Genomic DNA, 17867 nt, shown 5'->3' with positions numbered 1-17867 from the left:
CATTCGCCAAACAACATTACAACCTATCTACGTGTGAAGAGCTGTAGAAATCCCCAAACAGCCCTCTCCCCCCCTTTAACCCCCACGCTCATAAATATGTTTTAAAATACTGCACTACCTCCATCCCGGGATGCATATTCACAGCAGTACGACATGTCTGTATTCCCCTGGCGTCACTGTCTCTACATGAATGAGACGAAGGCCTCCAGTCCTGTAATGGAGCTTCTGTGTTCACTCGTCTTCACAGAAGTGTAATTGGTATTAGAAGGTCGTGCAAACTTGTTTTCAAGGAGGCAGCAGTCCAAGTCTCACAGTGTTATTTATTTGTTTCTTTGCTCTCAGGAGGAAAGCTGTAAAGGAAACCACTAAGACACAGGTTAGAAGGTTCTGGTGGGATCTGAGCCTCAGCCAACATTCATGTGGATTTAGACTGGGGGGGGGGTTTAACCGCTGCACCATCTCCAGACTAAGAAAACATCCTTTTTTATTCATGACCTTCATTTCATTCCCTTTTCCAGAGTTCGGACCAGCAGCCATGTTGTTCTGGGCGAAACGTTTAACTGAAACTTTAGGTAAATATCCAGGTGATGCTTCAGGACTCTTTATTACATCAACTCTTTAAAGGGGAGTCACTACAGCTGAATATGGATAACATCTTTAACTAGTAGACAACAAACGTCCCCATTACTTACGTTAAGTGCAGTAAACCCTTCCACTGGTCTTCTTTAGTGTCCCTGGTACCGACAGCAGTGTCCTCACTGACCTGTTGTGGGGACACGCTGCTCTGGACAAAGAGAGCGGAGCAGCGAGTCACATGCACTATGTGTTGAGCTGTCTCTCAAAGCCCCAGTGAACAACATGTTGACACTCTGCCTCGCTGCTGCTGATTTATATACAAGTCACTTTATTCACTTTGAATTATTGTCTTTGTACGGTTAGTATTCAACACAAATATCTTGGGGATGTAAGAAACATATGTACTTGGTTAACTATCTAATTCTATATATATAGAAATAAATATATCACACAGAATACCAGTTTCACATGTTAATCTTTTGTATTTGGGAGTTTTCTGAGAAATAAAAAGCAGCCAAACTATTTTATTGATGCAGCATTTTAATTTAGTTTATTTGTGGCAGTTTAGCATAAATAAATGTTTTGCATTTGTGTGTTTACATTATTGCAATCAGTTGATATATATAATATAGAAACTCCATAATCTTATACACACTTTCCTTCTGCTTTCATGCCCTCATTTGGCCTCTCTGCTTTTATCAGCTGACTGGAGGAGATCATGAATCATGATCTCCTCCATGCACTGAATCAAGAATCGAGTCATGCAGAACCCCAGGAATCACAATCAAATCGTGAGACACTGAAAGATTTACACCTCTTTTAATAACCTCTGACAAAACCTCACACAAGGTTTGAACTGCTGCAAATCTAACAGAAGTCATCACACACACACACACCCACACCCACACGCACACACACACACACACTTGCAGTAGAGTTGTTGCGTGAGCTACTGCTGTTGATTTCAGCGTGATATCATTCTGAGCATTAGAGTTTTATTCACATTTGCAGTCTTAGCTTGGAGCCACAAACCAGCCCGGCTACTTTGACCAAAGCACTGATACTGCAAAGCAATTGTAACATCATGCCAGAGCTGTCGGGAGGAGATTTAGTGCCTGTGCAACTGATATACCTTCACTTTGTGCATGTTTCGTGTTGAAGAATGATACAAATGTCTGATACTTTTCCCCGACTCTCTGATAGTGGTGTATGCAGTTAATCACTGTCTCTAAATCTATATCTCAGAGAAGAGACACACACATGCAAGTGCAACAACAAACTGGGAATCATTTTTCACAGTTCCGCTCTAACTGAAAGATCAAACGGCCCGTGCAAATCATCAACTCAACTCTGCCGTTTCCCACGAGCTCTAGAGAGCGTTTTAGCATCATTCAGCTCATTGTTTTGGTTTGACAGCCCGCAACTTTAATGTTTTGATTCGCTTTTACTGTCTCACATCATCGACCTCATTTCCAGCAGCTGCTCTCTTCGAACAACGTAAATCTGCCCAGAACGAAATGGTGCACTGCCAAAGTTAGCAGCTAAACAGCCAGATATTTCCCTCAGGAGGTGTCGGAGACTAAAACAGATCCCAAAGGAGAGCGAGCATCGCATTTACACTCGCCAGGTTGCTTGAACTAAGACTCCGTATGAATACTAACGTCGCTCAGCGTCTGTTGAAAACTGTTTGCAAATGCAAAGTGGCCACAAATAATCGAATACTGCTTTTAAATACTTTCCTCAAAACATGCAGTGGCTGTTTCATAAGCCTTGAAATACAGGAAGTGAAAGAGAGCCGTGGATTTAGGAGGTTAAGCAAAATACGAGTAAAAGCCCCTTTCTTCTATTTGTAAGGTCCCCAAATTCACATGACCCCAGAGGTTTGTTGAAACTACTTGTTTTGAACGCAGCACACTGATTGGGAGTGTTAACTAACATTTACCCGACAACTCACAGTTCACTTGGCCGCTAATAACCACAACGCTGACCCTAAAGTTTAACTGTACAGTCTTTGTCCTGCTTTGTTGTCAGTATTCAAACATCGTGCTGCCATCGCTTGTCTTTAGGCCCTTTGGGGTAAACTTTGTAGTTCAATAAGAGTAAAGCTCAGCTCGCAGGACGTCTGTGTCTAATTCTAAATGTCTTGTTTCTTCTGGGAGAAGTAGAATCTCCAGTGACATGTGCCTTTGGCTGCGAGACTTCAGTTTGTTACCAAACCTCTGCGATACGATGAGCGGGACAATACCATCAGGATCTACTTTAAGATTACGTTGTTGCGTCGACTCGACCGTCCTGACAAGTGTAACCATCTCCAGATGACGCTGGGCTTTGGCGACGTTTTAAATAATCCTGTTATAATTCCACAAAGACAAAACATGGCGAGTTTCCCTCACCAGATGGCACAAGCCACCCACAGAGAGAAGGTGGAAAAGAAACTGTGGTCTTCCTCGTTCATCAACCAACATGAAATTTGTGTTTGGGTTCTTCTGGGAAGCATTGGCGAGGCTTGAGCGTCTTGATGGGTTCACAGTTAAGGTCACGTTTGTCAGAGCCGGCCTGGAGGGCAGATGTGAGGAGGAGGGGGGATTATTTAGGGACAGATTAGGATGTTAGTGCTCAGTTTGTCTTGACAGGTTAGTGATTTTAATGGTGCAACTGTCCAATTCACTACATATCAAGTCGTCCCTTTACTCTCTAATGCTTCCTGCTCTGAAGGCGTAAAAACCTCTTGGCTCTTCACATGTAAGAAGAACGAACGCTCGGTATGTTTTTAAATCCACCGTCATATGATATTACAAGATTTGGAGTCAATAAAATTCACTGTTTATTCTCCAGTCCTACATTAATATGCTTTGATGGCCACAGATAACCTCTCCATGTCAGCGTCTGCTTTAAGAGAGGAACGTTTTTTCCCTTTTTCAGGCAAAGGCAGCCGAGCTGCTGTAATCGTGTTGTTTTAGTTTGAAAGAATTTATAGTGAAAATGGAGAAGCGGAGGGATATTCATCGCGGGTCATGTCACTCCTTGATTTTTATTTGTTTTCCACGTTGGACTTATTCTAATTCGCAAGGTGCCTCAAAATGTGTTCCTCTCTTTCTGACCTGTAGTATTGTTGCTTTAAGTTCACTGATCTGAAACGTGAGATCATGAAAACGCAGCAGTTTTTCTCGTGTTATGTTTTTATCCAACCCCATGCTGCACTGCAACAGAACTCCACACTGACCGCAGAAGCGTTTGGCAGTTTTATTTAATTTTTTCCCAGCTTTTCTTAGTTTGCTTTTCTTTTCTCTCGTCACTTATTTCCTGTGTGGAAGGAGGCACTTCATGTTTGTTTTGGCCCAGGTGGTGTTTTGGCCCAGAACACCGTGAGCTGCTACGGGTGGGGGAGTGCCAGACTCTCCTCGAGTTCTCCGCAACTGGCACAGTCCACCCCTTTCCACCACTTCTCCCTCCATCTCTCCTGCTTTTCATCCCTTTTACTTTACCTTTTTCCACCTCCTTGTGCTCTCCTTGCTCTCTGTCCGTCTTTCCACTGACTTGCAGCCGACCTGTAGTTCAGCTAAACCCATGAGATCACCACCGGTTTGATGAGTAGACACACATCGATTGTTTTCAAGGTATTTTCTATCAAAGTTATCGTGACAACACTACTTATTATACCTGTCAATCTCTGAATGTCAGTCATCTTTAGAGTTCGGTTTGGTACCTCATGAAAAGCTCAGCAGCCTCACATTGGTCTACGTTGTTGGAAGAATATGTCAGCTTCAATCAGAGAAAACACATGGAAGCCATTCGAGAGCTGCAAAAGAAGGCCTGGAGATTGGCTGCTGACCAATCCCCCACCCCCCACACACACACACACACACACACGATGCCCACTCTTTTGGTTTCCTGAATGCCGACTGTGGTGTGTTTGGGACTTGGCCCGTCACTCACCACAGCCCGGTGTGTATGTTTGAGTGTACAGTAGCGCTCACTGGGACCAGTTTGTGCTGCTCCACCACCTGTTTTACTGCTGCTTTGAGGGAATTTATGGACTGCTGATGTTAACTGTTCTATTTTTACTGTGTCCAAGTTTCCTGTAATTTATTACCACCAATGTGACACAGAAAACTTGCACCCTATAGAGATTTAGGAAGGAAATTCTGGGGATCACTTCAAAGACTGTCACGTCAAAACGATGCCGTTGGGAGAGTAACCAGATCCCTGCCAATTAGTTATTCTATTAGTTCTATGCAGGTGCAATTTAATATAATATTCTATACTTAATTACCTTTTTTTTATTCGACCAAGAATAGCTTTTATGAGCTCACGTCCCGTTTGTTTCGTGCTGTTTCACTCTGTAGTTTAACTCCACACTTCTCCATCTCACAGGGTCTCGGCTGCGATGAGTATCTCGGATCAGGAAAGGTGATGGACAAGTGCGGCGTGTGTGGAGGCGACAACACAACCTGCAGGCTGGTCTCTGGAGTGTTTAAACACAGTTTAACTAAGATCGGCTACCACAAGATATTGGAGATCCCCGAGGGAGCCACCAAGATCAACGTCACAGAAATGGTGAAGAGCAGAAACTACTTAGGTGGGCAAAACACACTTGTCACATTAATACTGCACCATACTGTATATCCATCACACCTTTGTCTTTATACCGCACTTAAAGGGACAGTTGGGTTAAATCAAAAATACATATTTTTCCTCTTACCTGTAGTGTAGTTTGTCAATGTTTTATCGAGTGTTGGAGATAACAGCCTCAAACTCAACAGCAATCCAGAAATCATGATGCGCTAAATCAAGATAATCACAGACTTTGTTGGGAGTTTCATCTAGGAACTATTTTCTTTCAGCCGAACTACACCTACCAACAAGTGAGCATGAGCAGATGCAAGTTTCCTTCTGTGCTTCTTCTGGTTATATGATTGGTGTAGTTAGGTAGAAAGAAAATATTTCCATATGAAACTGACTTGATTTCTGGAACAAGCCGAGTGCCATCGAGTTCCTTTATGTTGGAGAGAAGTTAGACATCTCTATGGCTGATATCTGCAACACCAAAACAATCGAGATCTAAAAAGCTCTACAGCTAAGAGGGAAGATGTGCACTTCTGGGGTGAACTGCCCCTTTTAAGTCGTCGGTTCTTTTACTGCTGGTGTAAAGCCTCCATCTCAACATCTCCCTGGAGGCTTTGAGTCGACTTTCCTAAAAGGGGGAAGCAATCATCGTCACCCCCCGCCCCCTGCTGTGCTGAGCTTAGTGTTTTCTTCTGGGGAGTGATGGGGTCAGAGCCTCGATGCCAAATATCAATGCTGTACATATTGTGCATTCACACAATAATCCATTCCACATGAGTTGCCTGAGTGAACTAGACGTTAAAATCATACTTTAATAACACTACTTGGCTTTTGTTCGATTATCTGACGATGCAAACCAGAGTCTTCTAAAAGCACTAGTTTCAAGCCTGTGTTTGCCCAGACGAATAGAGAGTGACAGTTTCATCGGCTGCAGAACTCTGACTTCATTCCAGCTCCAAACACATGTTGAAGGAATGAGAATCTCCATCATCGCATGTAGTGTTATGTTCCAGATCAGAAGCACGACACCATTGGGAAAAATGATAAATGTGTGTGATTCGTTGACATTTGACAATTCTACTAGTTGCAGCTGTGCAGGCAGTAGCTTGTGAAATTAATTAGATTTGTCTGATTAAAAGGCGGCGGTGTCGCTGACCACCCACAGCTGTGGTGCAGCCCGTCATCGGAGCCTCCGAGCGAAACGCACCACACACATAATTACTGCTTTTATAGAGGTGGGACACGCTACTGGCTTATTTCCAGAGGTGACTGTTGGAATGTCAGAATGCCCCGACTCAGCAGGAGGTTCAGAAAAGGACCTTTCCCTGGAGGAAAGTGCAAAAACACGCTTTCATTACACCGTCTTACCTCTCAAGCCTCACCAGCCTTTTTAATTAAGGTGAGGAATTTCACCACTCTGGGGATGGATTCAGTGGCTACCACTCTACTTTCTTTAATTTGAGCTGAGCATTTATGCAAGTACACAGAGCTATGTAGACACACACACACACACACACACACTTCTGCTACATTCACAAACATGCAGTTAGCATGACAAATCCTGCACGACTTCACACAATGTAAGAAACTGTGAAACGTCTTTGTTGATTTCTTTTTTGATAAGGAGGGCACGCAGGATATATAAGTTTTAAAACAAACAAGAATCTACCAGGAGCCACACTTCATGCCCTCACCACGTCCCCTCTGTTCTGTTCGGTGCATCTCTAATGTGCTTTTAGTTGTCCACACACTTTTTTACAGGCCTGTCTAATGTTACACCTCTAATGCTTTTCTAATGGCCTCTTGTCGCTAATCCATAAAATCAGTGGAAAGCTTTAGAGGAGATTTTGTTTCAGGATTTGCATGAAAGGTTTGCCAACACAAACAGATTGTGACGTTTATAACGGACGTGTCTTTGAATGTGCACGCGAGAGCATTTATTCCGTTACTGTGATTACTGTTTTGGGTGGAGAATGTTGGTGTCGGAGCATTTCTTATTGTTTTTACTACAGTCCTCATCAGGTCTAAATGGTTTTACATTAAATAATACTTATGTGGAAGTGGTTCAGGCAGTATTTTCCTTTCGTTTGAGCTCAGGGCTGTCGGTGGTGACGGTGTGGTTGTTCTCTCTGTCTCTTCCAGCTCTCCGAAGCCGATCGGGGCGATCCATCATTAATGGAAACTGGGCTATTGACCGGCCAGGGAAGTATGAGGGAGGGGGCACCATGTTCACCTACCGCCGACCCAACGAAATCAGAAGCACTGCTGGGGAGTCGTTTCTCGCCGAAGGGCCCACCAATGAGATCCTGGACGTTTATGTAAGTGACTCTCCTGACCAGCTTAAAGTAATGATCTCAAAGATTTAAATGACTGATGTTGAGTCACAATCTTTGGCCGGATGAGGAAACACAAAGGTGATTGAGCCTATGGCTCACTGATGAAAGCTCTTGCATTTGTAGTTTAACGTTTTGGTTTGGTTACCCAGCGGTGGTTGGTCCATCATGGAGAGGCGGAGCTAACGCAGCAGACTCGCTCTTTAACTCACGTGTGTGTGAAGCGGCGTACTGTTTCTTCTAGACTCTGCTAGCGTTGCGAGTAAACGGAGCAATTACTGCAGGAAATCCATAGAAACATAAACATATTTGACGTTCAGAAGATGTAAACAGCGAGGAAAAGAGTCAGACGTTCTTAGTTGATTTATCCACTATTCAGACGTTTTGGTCTTCGATTATTTTTAGATGCTTGTGAGCACATCTCTGGTAAACACAATATTTGAAGTGAAGATTCTTTTGTGGAGAAACTCGGATCTTTAAAGAGCTGTCGATTAAATCAACTAATCGATACGTGGACTCAGAATAAGAAGGACAGCCCTCCCGCCACAGAGAACAAGTTTGACCTGAGAAACTAAGATTTGTCATTATATGATCACATTTCAGAGCAGATAACATTTGAGAAGGACAACTCTTGCTTTACGATTGATCTACTTTGCCTCAGATGATCTTCCAGCAGCCAAACCCTGGTGTTCACTACGAGTACATTGTCCACTCGGAGAAACCAGTCGTCCCTCAGCAACCAGACCGACGACCAGGAGGTAAAGGAGACCCACGTTGTACCGTTTTATTACCAGTTATGTTTTTGTAACTCACGTGTCTATGTCTTAGGGAACGCTGTTAATGGACAGGGGGGATACGACCCTCACAGCAACACTCACCAAGAAAACTACAATCCAGCAGGTGGGGGGTGGGACCCTCCTCGTCTGCCCGACAACCAGGTTCCCGCCGTACAGCCACCCAGACGCACGAGAGAGTACAACTGGAAAATGTCTGGTACTACAGAGTGTAGCGCCTCCTGTGGTAAAGGTCAGTCAGACGATCTATATTTTTAATTTGAGTTGTTTTTCTGACATTACCCACATTTAAAAAAATAAATAACTGAATATGTATCTATATTTTCGGCTCGTTTGTTCGTCTGTTCGTCTGTTCGTCTGTTCGTCTGTTCGTCTGTTCGTCTGTTCGTCTGTTCGTCTGTTCGTCTGTTCGTTGTTCGTTGTTCGTCTGTTCGTCTGTTCGTCTGTTCGTCTGTTCGTTGTTCGTTTGTTCGTCTGTTCGTCTGTTCGTCTGTTCGTCTGTTCGTTGTTCGTTTGTTCGTCTGTTCGTCTGTTCGTCTGTTCGTTTGTTCGTCTCTTCGTCTCTTCGTCTCTTCGTCTCTTCGTCTGTTCGTCTGTTCGTCTCTTCGTCTCTTCGTCTCTTCGTCTGTTCGTCTGTTCGTCTGTTCGTCTGTTCGTTGTTCGTTTGTTCGTCTGTTCGTCTGTTCGTCTGTTCGTTTGTTCGTCTCTTCGTCTCTTCGTCTCTTCGTCTCTTCGTCTGTTCGTCTGTTCGTCTCTTCGTCTCTTCGTCTGTTCGTCTGTTCGTCTGTTCGTCTGTTCGTCTGTTCGTCTGTTCGTCTGTTCGTCTGTTCGTCTGTTCGTCTCTTCGTCTCTTCGTCTCTTCGTCTGTTCGTCTGTTCGTTTGTTCGCCTCTTCGTCTCTTCGTCTCTTCGTCTCTTCGTCTCTTCGTCTGTTCGTCTGTTCGTCTGTTCGTTGTTCGTCTGTTCGTCTGTTCGTTTGTTCGTCTGTTCGTTTGTTCGTCTGTTCGTCTGTTCCTCTGCAGGATCTGAATCACGAAACGGATACAAGCGTTAGGTTTCACTTTCGTGTGCTGCATTCAAGTTGTGTCGGAAATAATTGGAAAATTCAAGTGAACGTCCCTTAAAGACTAAGATATCAACGTATTGTTTAAACGCCCTGAGCAATAAACTACACCAATGTTTTTTGTAGCGTCCGTGTTGTTTCACAACTTAAAGCTCGTGAACACACCGAAATACGAACAATGACTTCTCAACTCTGCAAACGGGAGCATCCGAGGAGCATGTGAATGCACCATTTGCCTTGGCGGAGGTCCACAATTTCAGATGTAGAATTCTATGCTTAAATCAAACATCTGCTTTGTGTGCATTTTAGGCTTCAGATACTCCGTCTTCCACTGTGTCTCCCGGCTGAACCACGGCCAGGTGTCGGAGGCTTTGTGTGACAGCAGCAGCAGACCGACTCCTCAGGAAGAGGCCTGCAACCTGCAGCCCTGCCCGGCCTTGTGAGAGACCAGACTTTATGTTGTGCAAGAGCAGGTTCACTAAATAGCACACACTACTGTGATGTAATGATGAGATGCTGTCCTGGTCGATGACTGTCTTTGTGTTGATGTCCTTAGTATTGACTTGTATATGAAACATAAAGTGTTCTCAACACATTATTACTCAAAATAGGTCTTTCAAAAGGTTTCAACTGTTTTTATAATGAAGCATTATTTTCATAGATAACAAAGCATGGTATTGCCGTGCTTCTTTATTCACAAACATAATGTCAAAATAATATTTGTATTTATTTAAATATTATAAAACATACTATTAGTTGTATAACTTCATAAAAAAAATGTATTTCCTACATGTCAAAGAAATACCAGCCTCATCACTGTAGTGGTCAACACATCTTCAACGTCTTCATACGAACGAATCTCTATTTATACAAAAACTATTTATACAAAATAATGTGTATATATATGTGTGTGTATGTGTATATATGTGTATATATATATATATATATATATATATATATGTGTGTGTGTATATATATATATATATATATATATATATATATATATATAATATACATACAACATACACACACATATATATATATATATATATATATATATATATATATATATATATATCTCTATGTCTATATATGTATATCTATGTATCTATATTTGTGTCTAATACATATATGTATATATCTATTATTCTATCTATATCTATATATATCTATTATGCATATATAATATATATACATTATCCTATCTATTATCTATATCTATATTCTCTATGTATTATATCTATCTTCTATATGTATCCTCTCTCATTCTATCTCTCTTCTCTATTCTATTGTATACCTCTCTCTTCTCTATTCTTCTACCTCTCTCCTCTATCTCTACGAGCTAGAGAGACAGGAGACGCGAGAATAGAGAGAATATAGAGTAGATATGTAGGATATATATATGATATATGTAGAATATATATAGTATATATATATTATATGATATTATATATGTATAATAATATATTATATATATATTATATATTATACATATATAATATATATATATTATATATGTATAATATATATATTATATATTATACATGTATAATATATATACACTATAGGATACCCTCCTAACACCAAGCTTTTGTGATTTGTTTTCCTGAGCAGCTGGGATATTGGAGAGTGGTCAGAATGCAGTAAAAGCTGCGGCCTGGGAATGCAACACCGGCAGGTTCTGTGTCGGCAGGTTTACGCAAACCGCACCCTCAACGTCCACACGAGCCGCTGTCAGCACCTGGAGCGACCCGAAATCACCAGCACCTGCCAGCTGAAGATCTGCAGTGAGTGGCAGATACGCTCCGAGTGGACCGCGGTGAGTGGCAGCAATGTGACTGCTTTGCATTATATGCTTTATCTCATTGTTTTACACCTCTGTGTGTGTATTTATTACTTTACATTACAGTCTATTCATTTTGCAATTACTGTCTGAGGGAGTCTGAGATCTGAGATTTTCATGCTGCTTCTCTGTAATTGTAAAAATGACTTGAAGCTTGAATTGCGTCTGCACCACACAGCGTCTTCTTTAATGACATACAGCTTTAAGAAACAGGTTCAACAGACAGTTCTGTTCGTGTCCTGACATCAGTAGCACACTGTATCTGACGTTAACGATGACGCTGCAGCCTGGAGACCGTTAACTTTGAGTGTAAGTGTAAAAAAAGACGAGATGTGGTTTTATGCCGAACTGTTTCTTGGCCCGTCTTGACGAGTCTCAGCTTCCTGGAAACCTTCACCGTGACGACTCCAGGAAACCACTGTGCTCAAGAAATATTCCAGCACATAACCTTCTTAAAACCACAACTTGTCATTGTTACACTGATTAAAAACAGCTATGATTTATATTTTTATGATAACAATGACGACGTGAAACGGGTCGCTCGTAGTGATGAACCTCCAGAGGATACTCACCTCAACCTGCAGCTCCTTCGTTTTTCTGGCTTCCCTCCACGGTGAAGGAGCGATCAGAAAACGGAGATATGTCTGGATGAACTGCAGTAAATGGGGGCCGCGTTTAACTACAGCAAAACATCTGTTTACAAGCAGCCCAACGAAGGAAAAGCACAAATCCAGTTGTTGTAGCGATGGTACAGTGAACTTAATAAAGTAGTCCGGTCTCTCCAGCAGTACAGTGTGAACCGTGTGTCTCCACAGTGTTCGGTGCCCTGTGGGCTGGGTCAGAGGTCACGAGAGGTCCGCTGTGTCAGCAACGTGGGCGACTTTGTTCCTGACGACGAGTGCAACATGAATCTGCGGCCCATCGATGTAGAAAACTGCGACATGGGACCCTGTGCCAAGAGCTGGTTCTACACTGAGTGGGGCAACACGGTAGGAGTCGGAGTCAATGAGAGACCATGTGACAGCGTTCATGTCTAATAACAGCGGTCGTCTTTGTATCGTGTCCGGCTTCATGCATAAACTCTTTAGCTGAGTTTAAACTCTGAGTTTAAACTCTTGAGTTGCCTCTTAGCGAACTGTCTGGTATTTATTGCCACTTGAATATAGATTCTGATGACTACAAATGAATCCACAGTCAGAGCCGGGGGGATGGATCTGTAGCATAATCATGAGAGAGAATACAGATGTGCTTTTAAATATAGATAATATTAGAATAACTAGAGGTTTCAAAACAAAGTTATGAATTGATTTACATTAAAAACATGATAAAAGTGATAAAGATCCAGAGCAGACTTAATGAGGCACTAAACTGATGGCAATACAGCGTGATACTAAGAGGGGGAATGATATTTAAATCTTTAATATAACCACTGCAGACAGTATATGTTGCCCTCACAGTATTTATCAATGTCACACTACATCCAATTTATTAGTTTATTTTGTAGTTAAATCCGGTTGTGACCCAGGATTTTACACGTTACAGAATATATGCAGCCATCTTGTCTGACAGACTGAAGGTCTGACAGCTCAATACAATCAATACAGAATAAAACACAACAGTATTTTCTTGCATCCAGCCGCTGCCTGGTGAACAACATGAATGTTTGCTCCACAGTGCTCGGCTGAATGTGGGATGGGCGTCCGGTCCCGGGGAGTTCTCTGCCTGACCAACCACCTCAGCAGTCTTCCTCTGGAGGGCTGTGGCAGCGAGCAGCCCGCGAACTCTCAGGTCTGCAACAACGGCCTGTGTGAGAATCGCATCGAGTGGTTCACAGGCCCCTGGAGCCAGGTATGAGGAAGAGAGAAGGTCACGCCGGGCTCGAGGGGAAGTTGTCTGGAGGAGCTAATTCTGTGGGATTTCACAGGGATTGTACGTCGACGTGATGTTTTGCTGTCTCGATTGAATCCATGTGACGTGTTGTGTGTGTGACTCAGTGTTCTGCAGAGTGTGGTGCAGGCAGCCAGCAGAGGGCAGTGGTGTGTCTGATGAAGTCAGATGAAGGAGTCGCCGTCATGCCGCCGTACGAGTGCTCCTCGCTGGACCGGCCCCTCAGCCAGCAGAGCTGTAACCTCAAGGCCTGCGGAGCAAAGTGGTACCACACCGACTGGAGTGCTGTGAGTAAGATATGAAACCCTCTCCCCTTTAAAGCACGGCTGCAGGACGAACTGGATAACGGCCGGGGCTGTCCGCTGAAGAAATCCCTCAAAATCCTATTTAGATACATTATAGGATACATTAAGCTTCCAGACACAGGAAGTAGGTCAACCACAGTTAAGTTCATGTATACAGTAGACCAGGGGGGGGACCTTTTTCCTATCCAGGGCCATTTTATTTTTTACAACATCCTTCGAGTACTAATACTAATTATTGAACTCATAACGTCTGCACATTTGTTTTAGGACACAGCTCATTCATTTCACCTTTCACCTTTCACCTCGGCAACGTTTGTATCCTGTATCTTTGTTTTATCAGAACTCCTTTATTAGTCCCACAACGGGGAAACGTATCTCGTCACAGCAGAAGAACACATGAAGTAAAAGGTAGTACACAATAATTAAATATAATAAAAGATAATATAAGTACCAAGAGGTTGATATAAATAAAGTGATAACTGCACAGCAGTGGTGCCACAGTGTGTTCTTGGTGGGGGGGTCTACCTCTCTATCTGTCCATGTGTGTATGTTCCGCTCTGCAGAGAGCTGCTTGTTGGGCCGAACTCCACCGAAGAGCGTTAACTTTATCCAAACACTCGTCCTCTCAGCTCGTGCAGTTTGACATGTCTCGTGCAGTAATGACGCTCGAGATCATCACCGCAAACGCGTCCGCACAAACTCGACACACTGGCCTTTAACTTCCACAAAGAAATAATCGTTCGTCCATTTCTCCTGGAAAGTGACATTCCACATCCAGCTTTCTCTCGTTTACACTCGCCACGCTGCGTTCGCTGATGTCAACGACTCTCGTTTAATATTGAAGTTTGACATGACGTGACCACGTGATGACACGTTCTGCTCGTGGTGTGTTCAGGGACCCCGACCTTGGTCAGGAAAAACAGGCAGTCACCCGTCTATTGCTGTCTAGAGTTTTGTTTTTTTTCCTAGTGGATTTCTTTGCGTGTGTTTATGAATGACCTCGAGGGCCGGATCAAATGGTCTCGCGGGCCGTATACGACCCGGAGGCTAGAGGTTCCCCACCCCTGCAGTAGACCTTCGATCTGTACCTGCAGGAGTTGTATCCTCGTGATTGTTTGCACTTATTGTAGCTAAATGAAGTGTAATGTGATGAAGGGATGTAGATGAGATGTGATGAAGACAAAAGGTAACATTTCTCAATCCTCAGTGACGTCAAGACGAACAAGTTCAAGTTATAGAAAAGAAAATATATATATATATTTTAATTATTTATAAATTGTAAAACAGTTGTTTTGTGCCACACAATAATGCTTGATGAGTTTTGGAAGTCGCCACAGTAACGATGTTAGCAGAGCACCGGCGCCGTCAGCGGTAGACTCTGCGGCGGTCTGACTGCTGTCACGGCCTTCTGTCCTTCCAGTGCTCAAAAACATGCGAGGGAGGTTTCCGTGTGCGGGAGGTGCGCTGCCTCTCTGACGACATGCTGCCCAACGAGGGCTGCGACGAGCAGCAGAGACCGGCAGGGAAGGAGGACTGCAACCCCGAGCCCTGCATACCTACCATAGGTCAGTCGTCTCCTCACACGGAATATTCCTGACTGTTCGTGATGTTAGCGTCCTGAGGAGCACCACGGACATGTTGTGATGAGTTCTGTTCTGTGCCTCATCGTCATGGACGACGCAGGAAAGACTCTGTCGCAGTAAAAGTCCTGCATTCAAAATGTAACTTAAGTACATTTCCATTATTGGATTATAATTATTAATACAAAGTAATCGTACTCAATCTGCACAACGGCCCATTTCAGAATAATATATATTACAGGATTATATTTATTGATGCATTAATGTGTTCAGAACTTTAATGTCGCAGCTGTTAAAAGAGGATCTTATTATTTATATGTTTTAGCTTTTGTATCTCACCAAGGGATCAATAAAGTTTATCTTAACCTATAACTCTGCTCTTGTTTTTGTGTCAGACGAGAAGTGCAGAGACCAATACTTCAACTGCAACGTGGTGGTCCAGGCTCGCCTCTGCGTGTACGATTACTACAAGACCACATGCTGCGCTTCGTGTTCACGAGTGGCTCACAGACAGTCCGTTCATCGGGGCCGCAGCTAGCACTCTCCACCCGCTCCACGTCGGGCCAGACTCGATACCCGCTGCAGGCACTCTGCTCCTGGGCCAGCCGGGGGGGTGCACCGGCAGGACCTTGGCTTTAATGGACACTTGTTATGACTGCCAAGGATGGAAAGTGAAGAAGGGACATTTCTGTTGGGGTGTTTGGAGACAGCTGTTGGGGGAGAAAGGAAAAAGCTAAGAATAGTGGAGGAGAGGAATCCACTCACTGGATACACAGAGTCCTGGGGGGTCACAGGTCACAGGTCAGCACCTGCAAAACACTTTGTGGATTTTAACCTCAAAGTTTGATAGAAAGAATCCGTTTTGGTTTCAAGGCGAGAAGTTTGCAGCCGAAGAGGAGAGCGCCTGTAAACTGTTTAAGGTGGATTATATTTACAAAGTATGTTATTATACTAATTTGGTTATTTTTCTCTTCAATGCTCAGATTTATGGCATGATGTCACATGAAGTCTCACTTATAATCAACTATTTAACACCCATGTTGTTGACCAAAGAAATGTAACTCGGGCTGCAACTAACGATTCTTTTCATTATCGATTCATCTGATTATTTTCTAGATTCATCTATTAATCGTTTGGTCTATAAAATATCAGAAAATAGTGAAAATTGATCATCTCTGTCTTGTTGTTTCAGTCCAAACCCAAAGATATTCACTTTATTTTCATAAAAACCGCAGGAAAAGCAAGAAATCTCCACATTTGAGGCTAAAAAACAGAATTTTCTGTCATTTTTGCATAAAGAAAATTACTTTAACCATCAATTAATCAGCAAAATAGGTGCCGATTATTTTTCTCTCGATCAAATCGTCGCAGCTCTTTATGTAACCTCTTTTTAAAGAATCAAATACTGTGCATTCTCCCTGGTGCTGACTGTGTATCCTTCATGCAGAAACGTGTCTTCGTGGCACAGCGTTCTGCCGAACCACTTGTAATATGTGTGTATATATGTGTGTATGACAGCGTGAATGATAAACGTCTTTTTTTTTAAGGGTTCTCAGACAGTCTTCCCAGCAACTGAAGAGAAAAAGGCCCTCTTTAGTTATTTATTTGAGTGGCTCCCCAGGGAGGCTCCTGCTTTATGACCCCTTCTTGGCTGTGGGGATAAAAACCTTTGCTGCCTCTCCACCAATCACAGCCTCCGAACTGCACGCAGCGACCCACAGCCTGCAGGATGGGACAAGCAGATGGTCAAAAACCCTGAACTGCATATATATATATATAAATATATTGTCTGTGGCAGATGATCATTCCACTATTGTATGATAAATCACCAATGATAAACATAATATTAATATTTGATTGTAAAGATGCCAGTATTTCACAATATTGATCTGTTACGGATTATATGAGGTTTACATAGTAAATCCTTGTTTATGAACCATATCCTCCTTTATTATCAGTTTCATACACATAACCTGCACACAGTACCTCTCAAGTGTTCAACTGTCTTTTGTATTATATGTTAGCATTTCCCTCCATGCACTATAAACTTACCTCTGATCCATAAGTACCGTTTGTGTATCCGTGTTTGAGTACAATATGACTCAAGTTTGCAATTCATTCGATCTCTAAGGGTTGAAAAAACATCGATTCTTGATTTATAAACTCAAACACCAGAATTCTTCAGTATTCAACAACTAATAAAACATCTGTGTTTGCGTTATTTTACATTTCTAGTGTTCCGACAGTTGGTTTCTAAGAGGCGTGTTCTTCTCAAATAAAATGACTAATTATTTGTACACGTTACAGAATACTTTCCTCGTGTGATTCCTACGTTGGTGCAGTTTTGCTTCACATGACGAGATGATGAGGACAAACAGATTTACAGTTCCAGCTCTCATAATGACAAAGTGTCACTTTGTGGTCCAGTGTACTGATTTGTATAAAATAATTTTTATTACCAAATGGTGCTTTTTAATAAGCATTAATGTGCTTTCAAGTTATACAGTTTTTTTGTTGTATAATTATTTGCTGTCTACCATGGTGTCCTTATTTCTGCTACCACATGATGGCGCTAGAGTAACGTTTCAAAAGAACACTTTAAATGAGATAAAGACTGTAATTGATAAAAGGCTGTAATATATGTGCTTAAGAATAAAGACCGGGAAGGTTGCCATTCATTGACAACTAACAAGCAAAAGCATGTTTGCTTAATTACATTCAGAATTAGGTTAATCAGTATTCATGAGAGTCTAATTATATATTTATAAGACAAAAACAAGTTTTACACCTTTAACCAGCAGCACCTCAGACTCACATCTCAGGCGCCTCATCAACAGCTGCGCATGCGCATTAGGAATTTCTGTAATGTGCACCTTCTCTTCTCATGTGTTTGCCCAGGTGAGAAAAGGTTTCCGTTTATC

The 17867-nt window shown here is 42.5% G+C and overlaps 1 protein-coding gene across 3 annotated transcripts in view; it reads left to right on the top strand.

Annotated features, from left to right (window-relative positions):
• The window catches only part of thsd4 (thrombospondin type 1 domain containing 4), a 40309-nt gene extending 23965 nt beyond the window's left edge, over nt 1-16344 (top strand). The window contains exons 8-18 of one of the 3 annotated variants that reach the window (XM_029426811.1): nt 4951-5155; nt 7285-7460; nt 8137-8233; nt 8304-8501; nt 9641-9770; nt 10946-11150; nt 11990-12163; nt 12849-13022; nt 13169-13348; nt 14787-14931; nt 15342-16344. In XM_029426811.1, the coding sequence (XP_029282671.1) occupies nt 4951-5155; nt 7285-7460; nt 8137-8233; nt 8304-8501; nt 9641-9770; nt 10946-11150; nt 11990-12163; nt 12849-13022; nt 13169-13348; nt 14787-14931; nt 15342-15484 (1827 nt within the window). In that variant the 3' untranslated portion in view covers nt 15485-16344. Of the gene's footprint in view, nt 1-4950; nt 5156-7284; nt 7461-8136; nt 8234-8303; nt 8502-9640; nt 9771-10945; nt 11151-11989; nt 12164-12848; nt 13104-13168; nt 13349-14786; nt 14932-15341 lie in introns of those variants that run through there. The other 2 variants (XM_029426812.1, XR_003831907.1) reach the window with 2 other exon arrangements.
• Nucleotides 16345-17867: the final 1523 nt, after the last annotated feature.

The sequence above is a fragment of the Cottoperca gobio genome, unplaced genomic scaffold (assembly GCF_900634415.1).
Source record: "Cottoperca gobio unplaced genomic scaffold, fCotGob3.1 fCotGob3_240arrow_ctg1, whole genome shotgun sequence".
NCBI lineage: Eukaryota > Metazoa > Chordata > Actinopteri > Perciformes > Bovichtidae > Cottoperca > Cottoperca gobio.
This window is presented reverse-complemented; position numbering and strand designations above follow the sequence as displayed.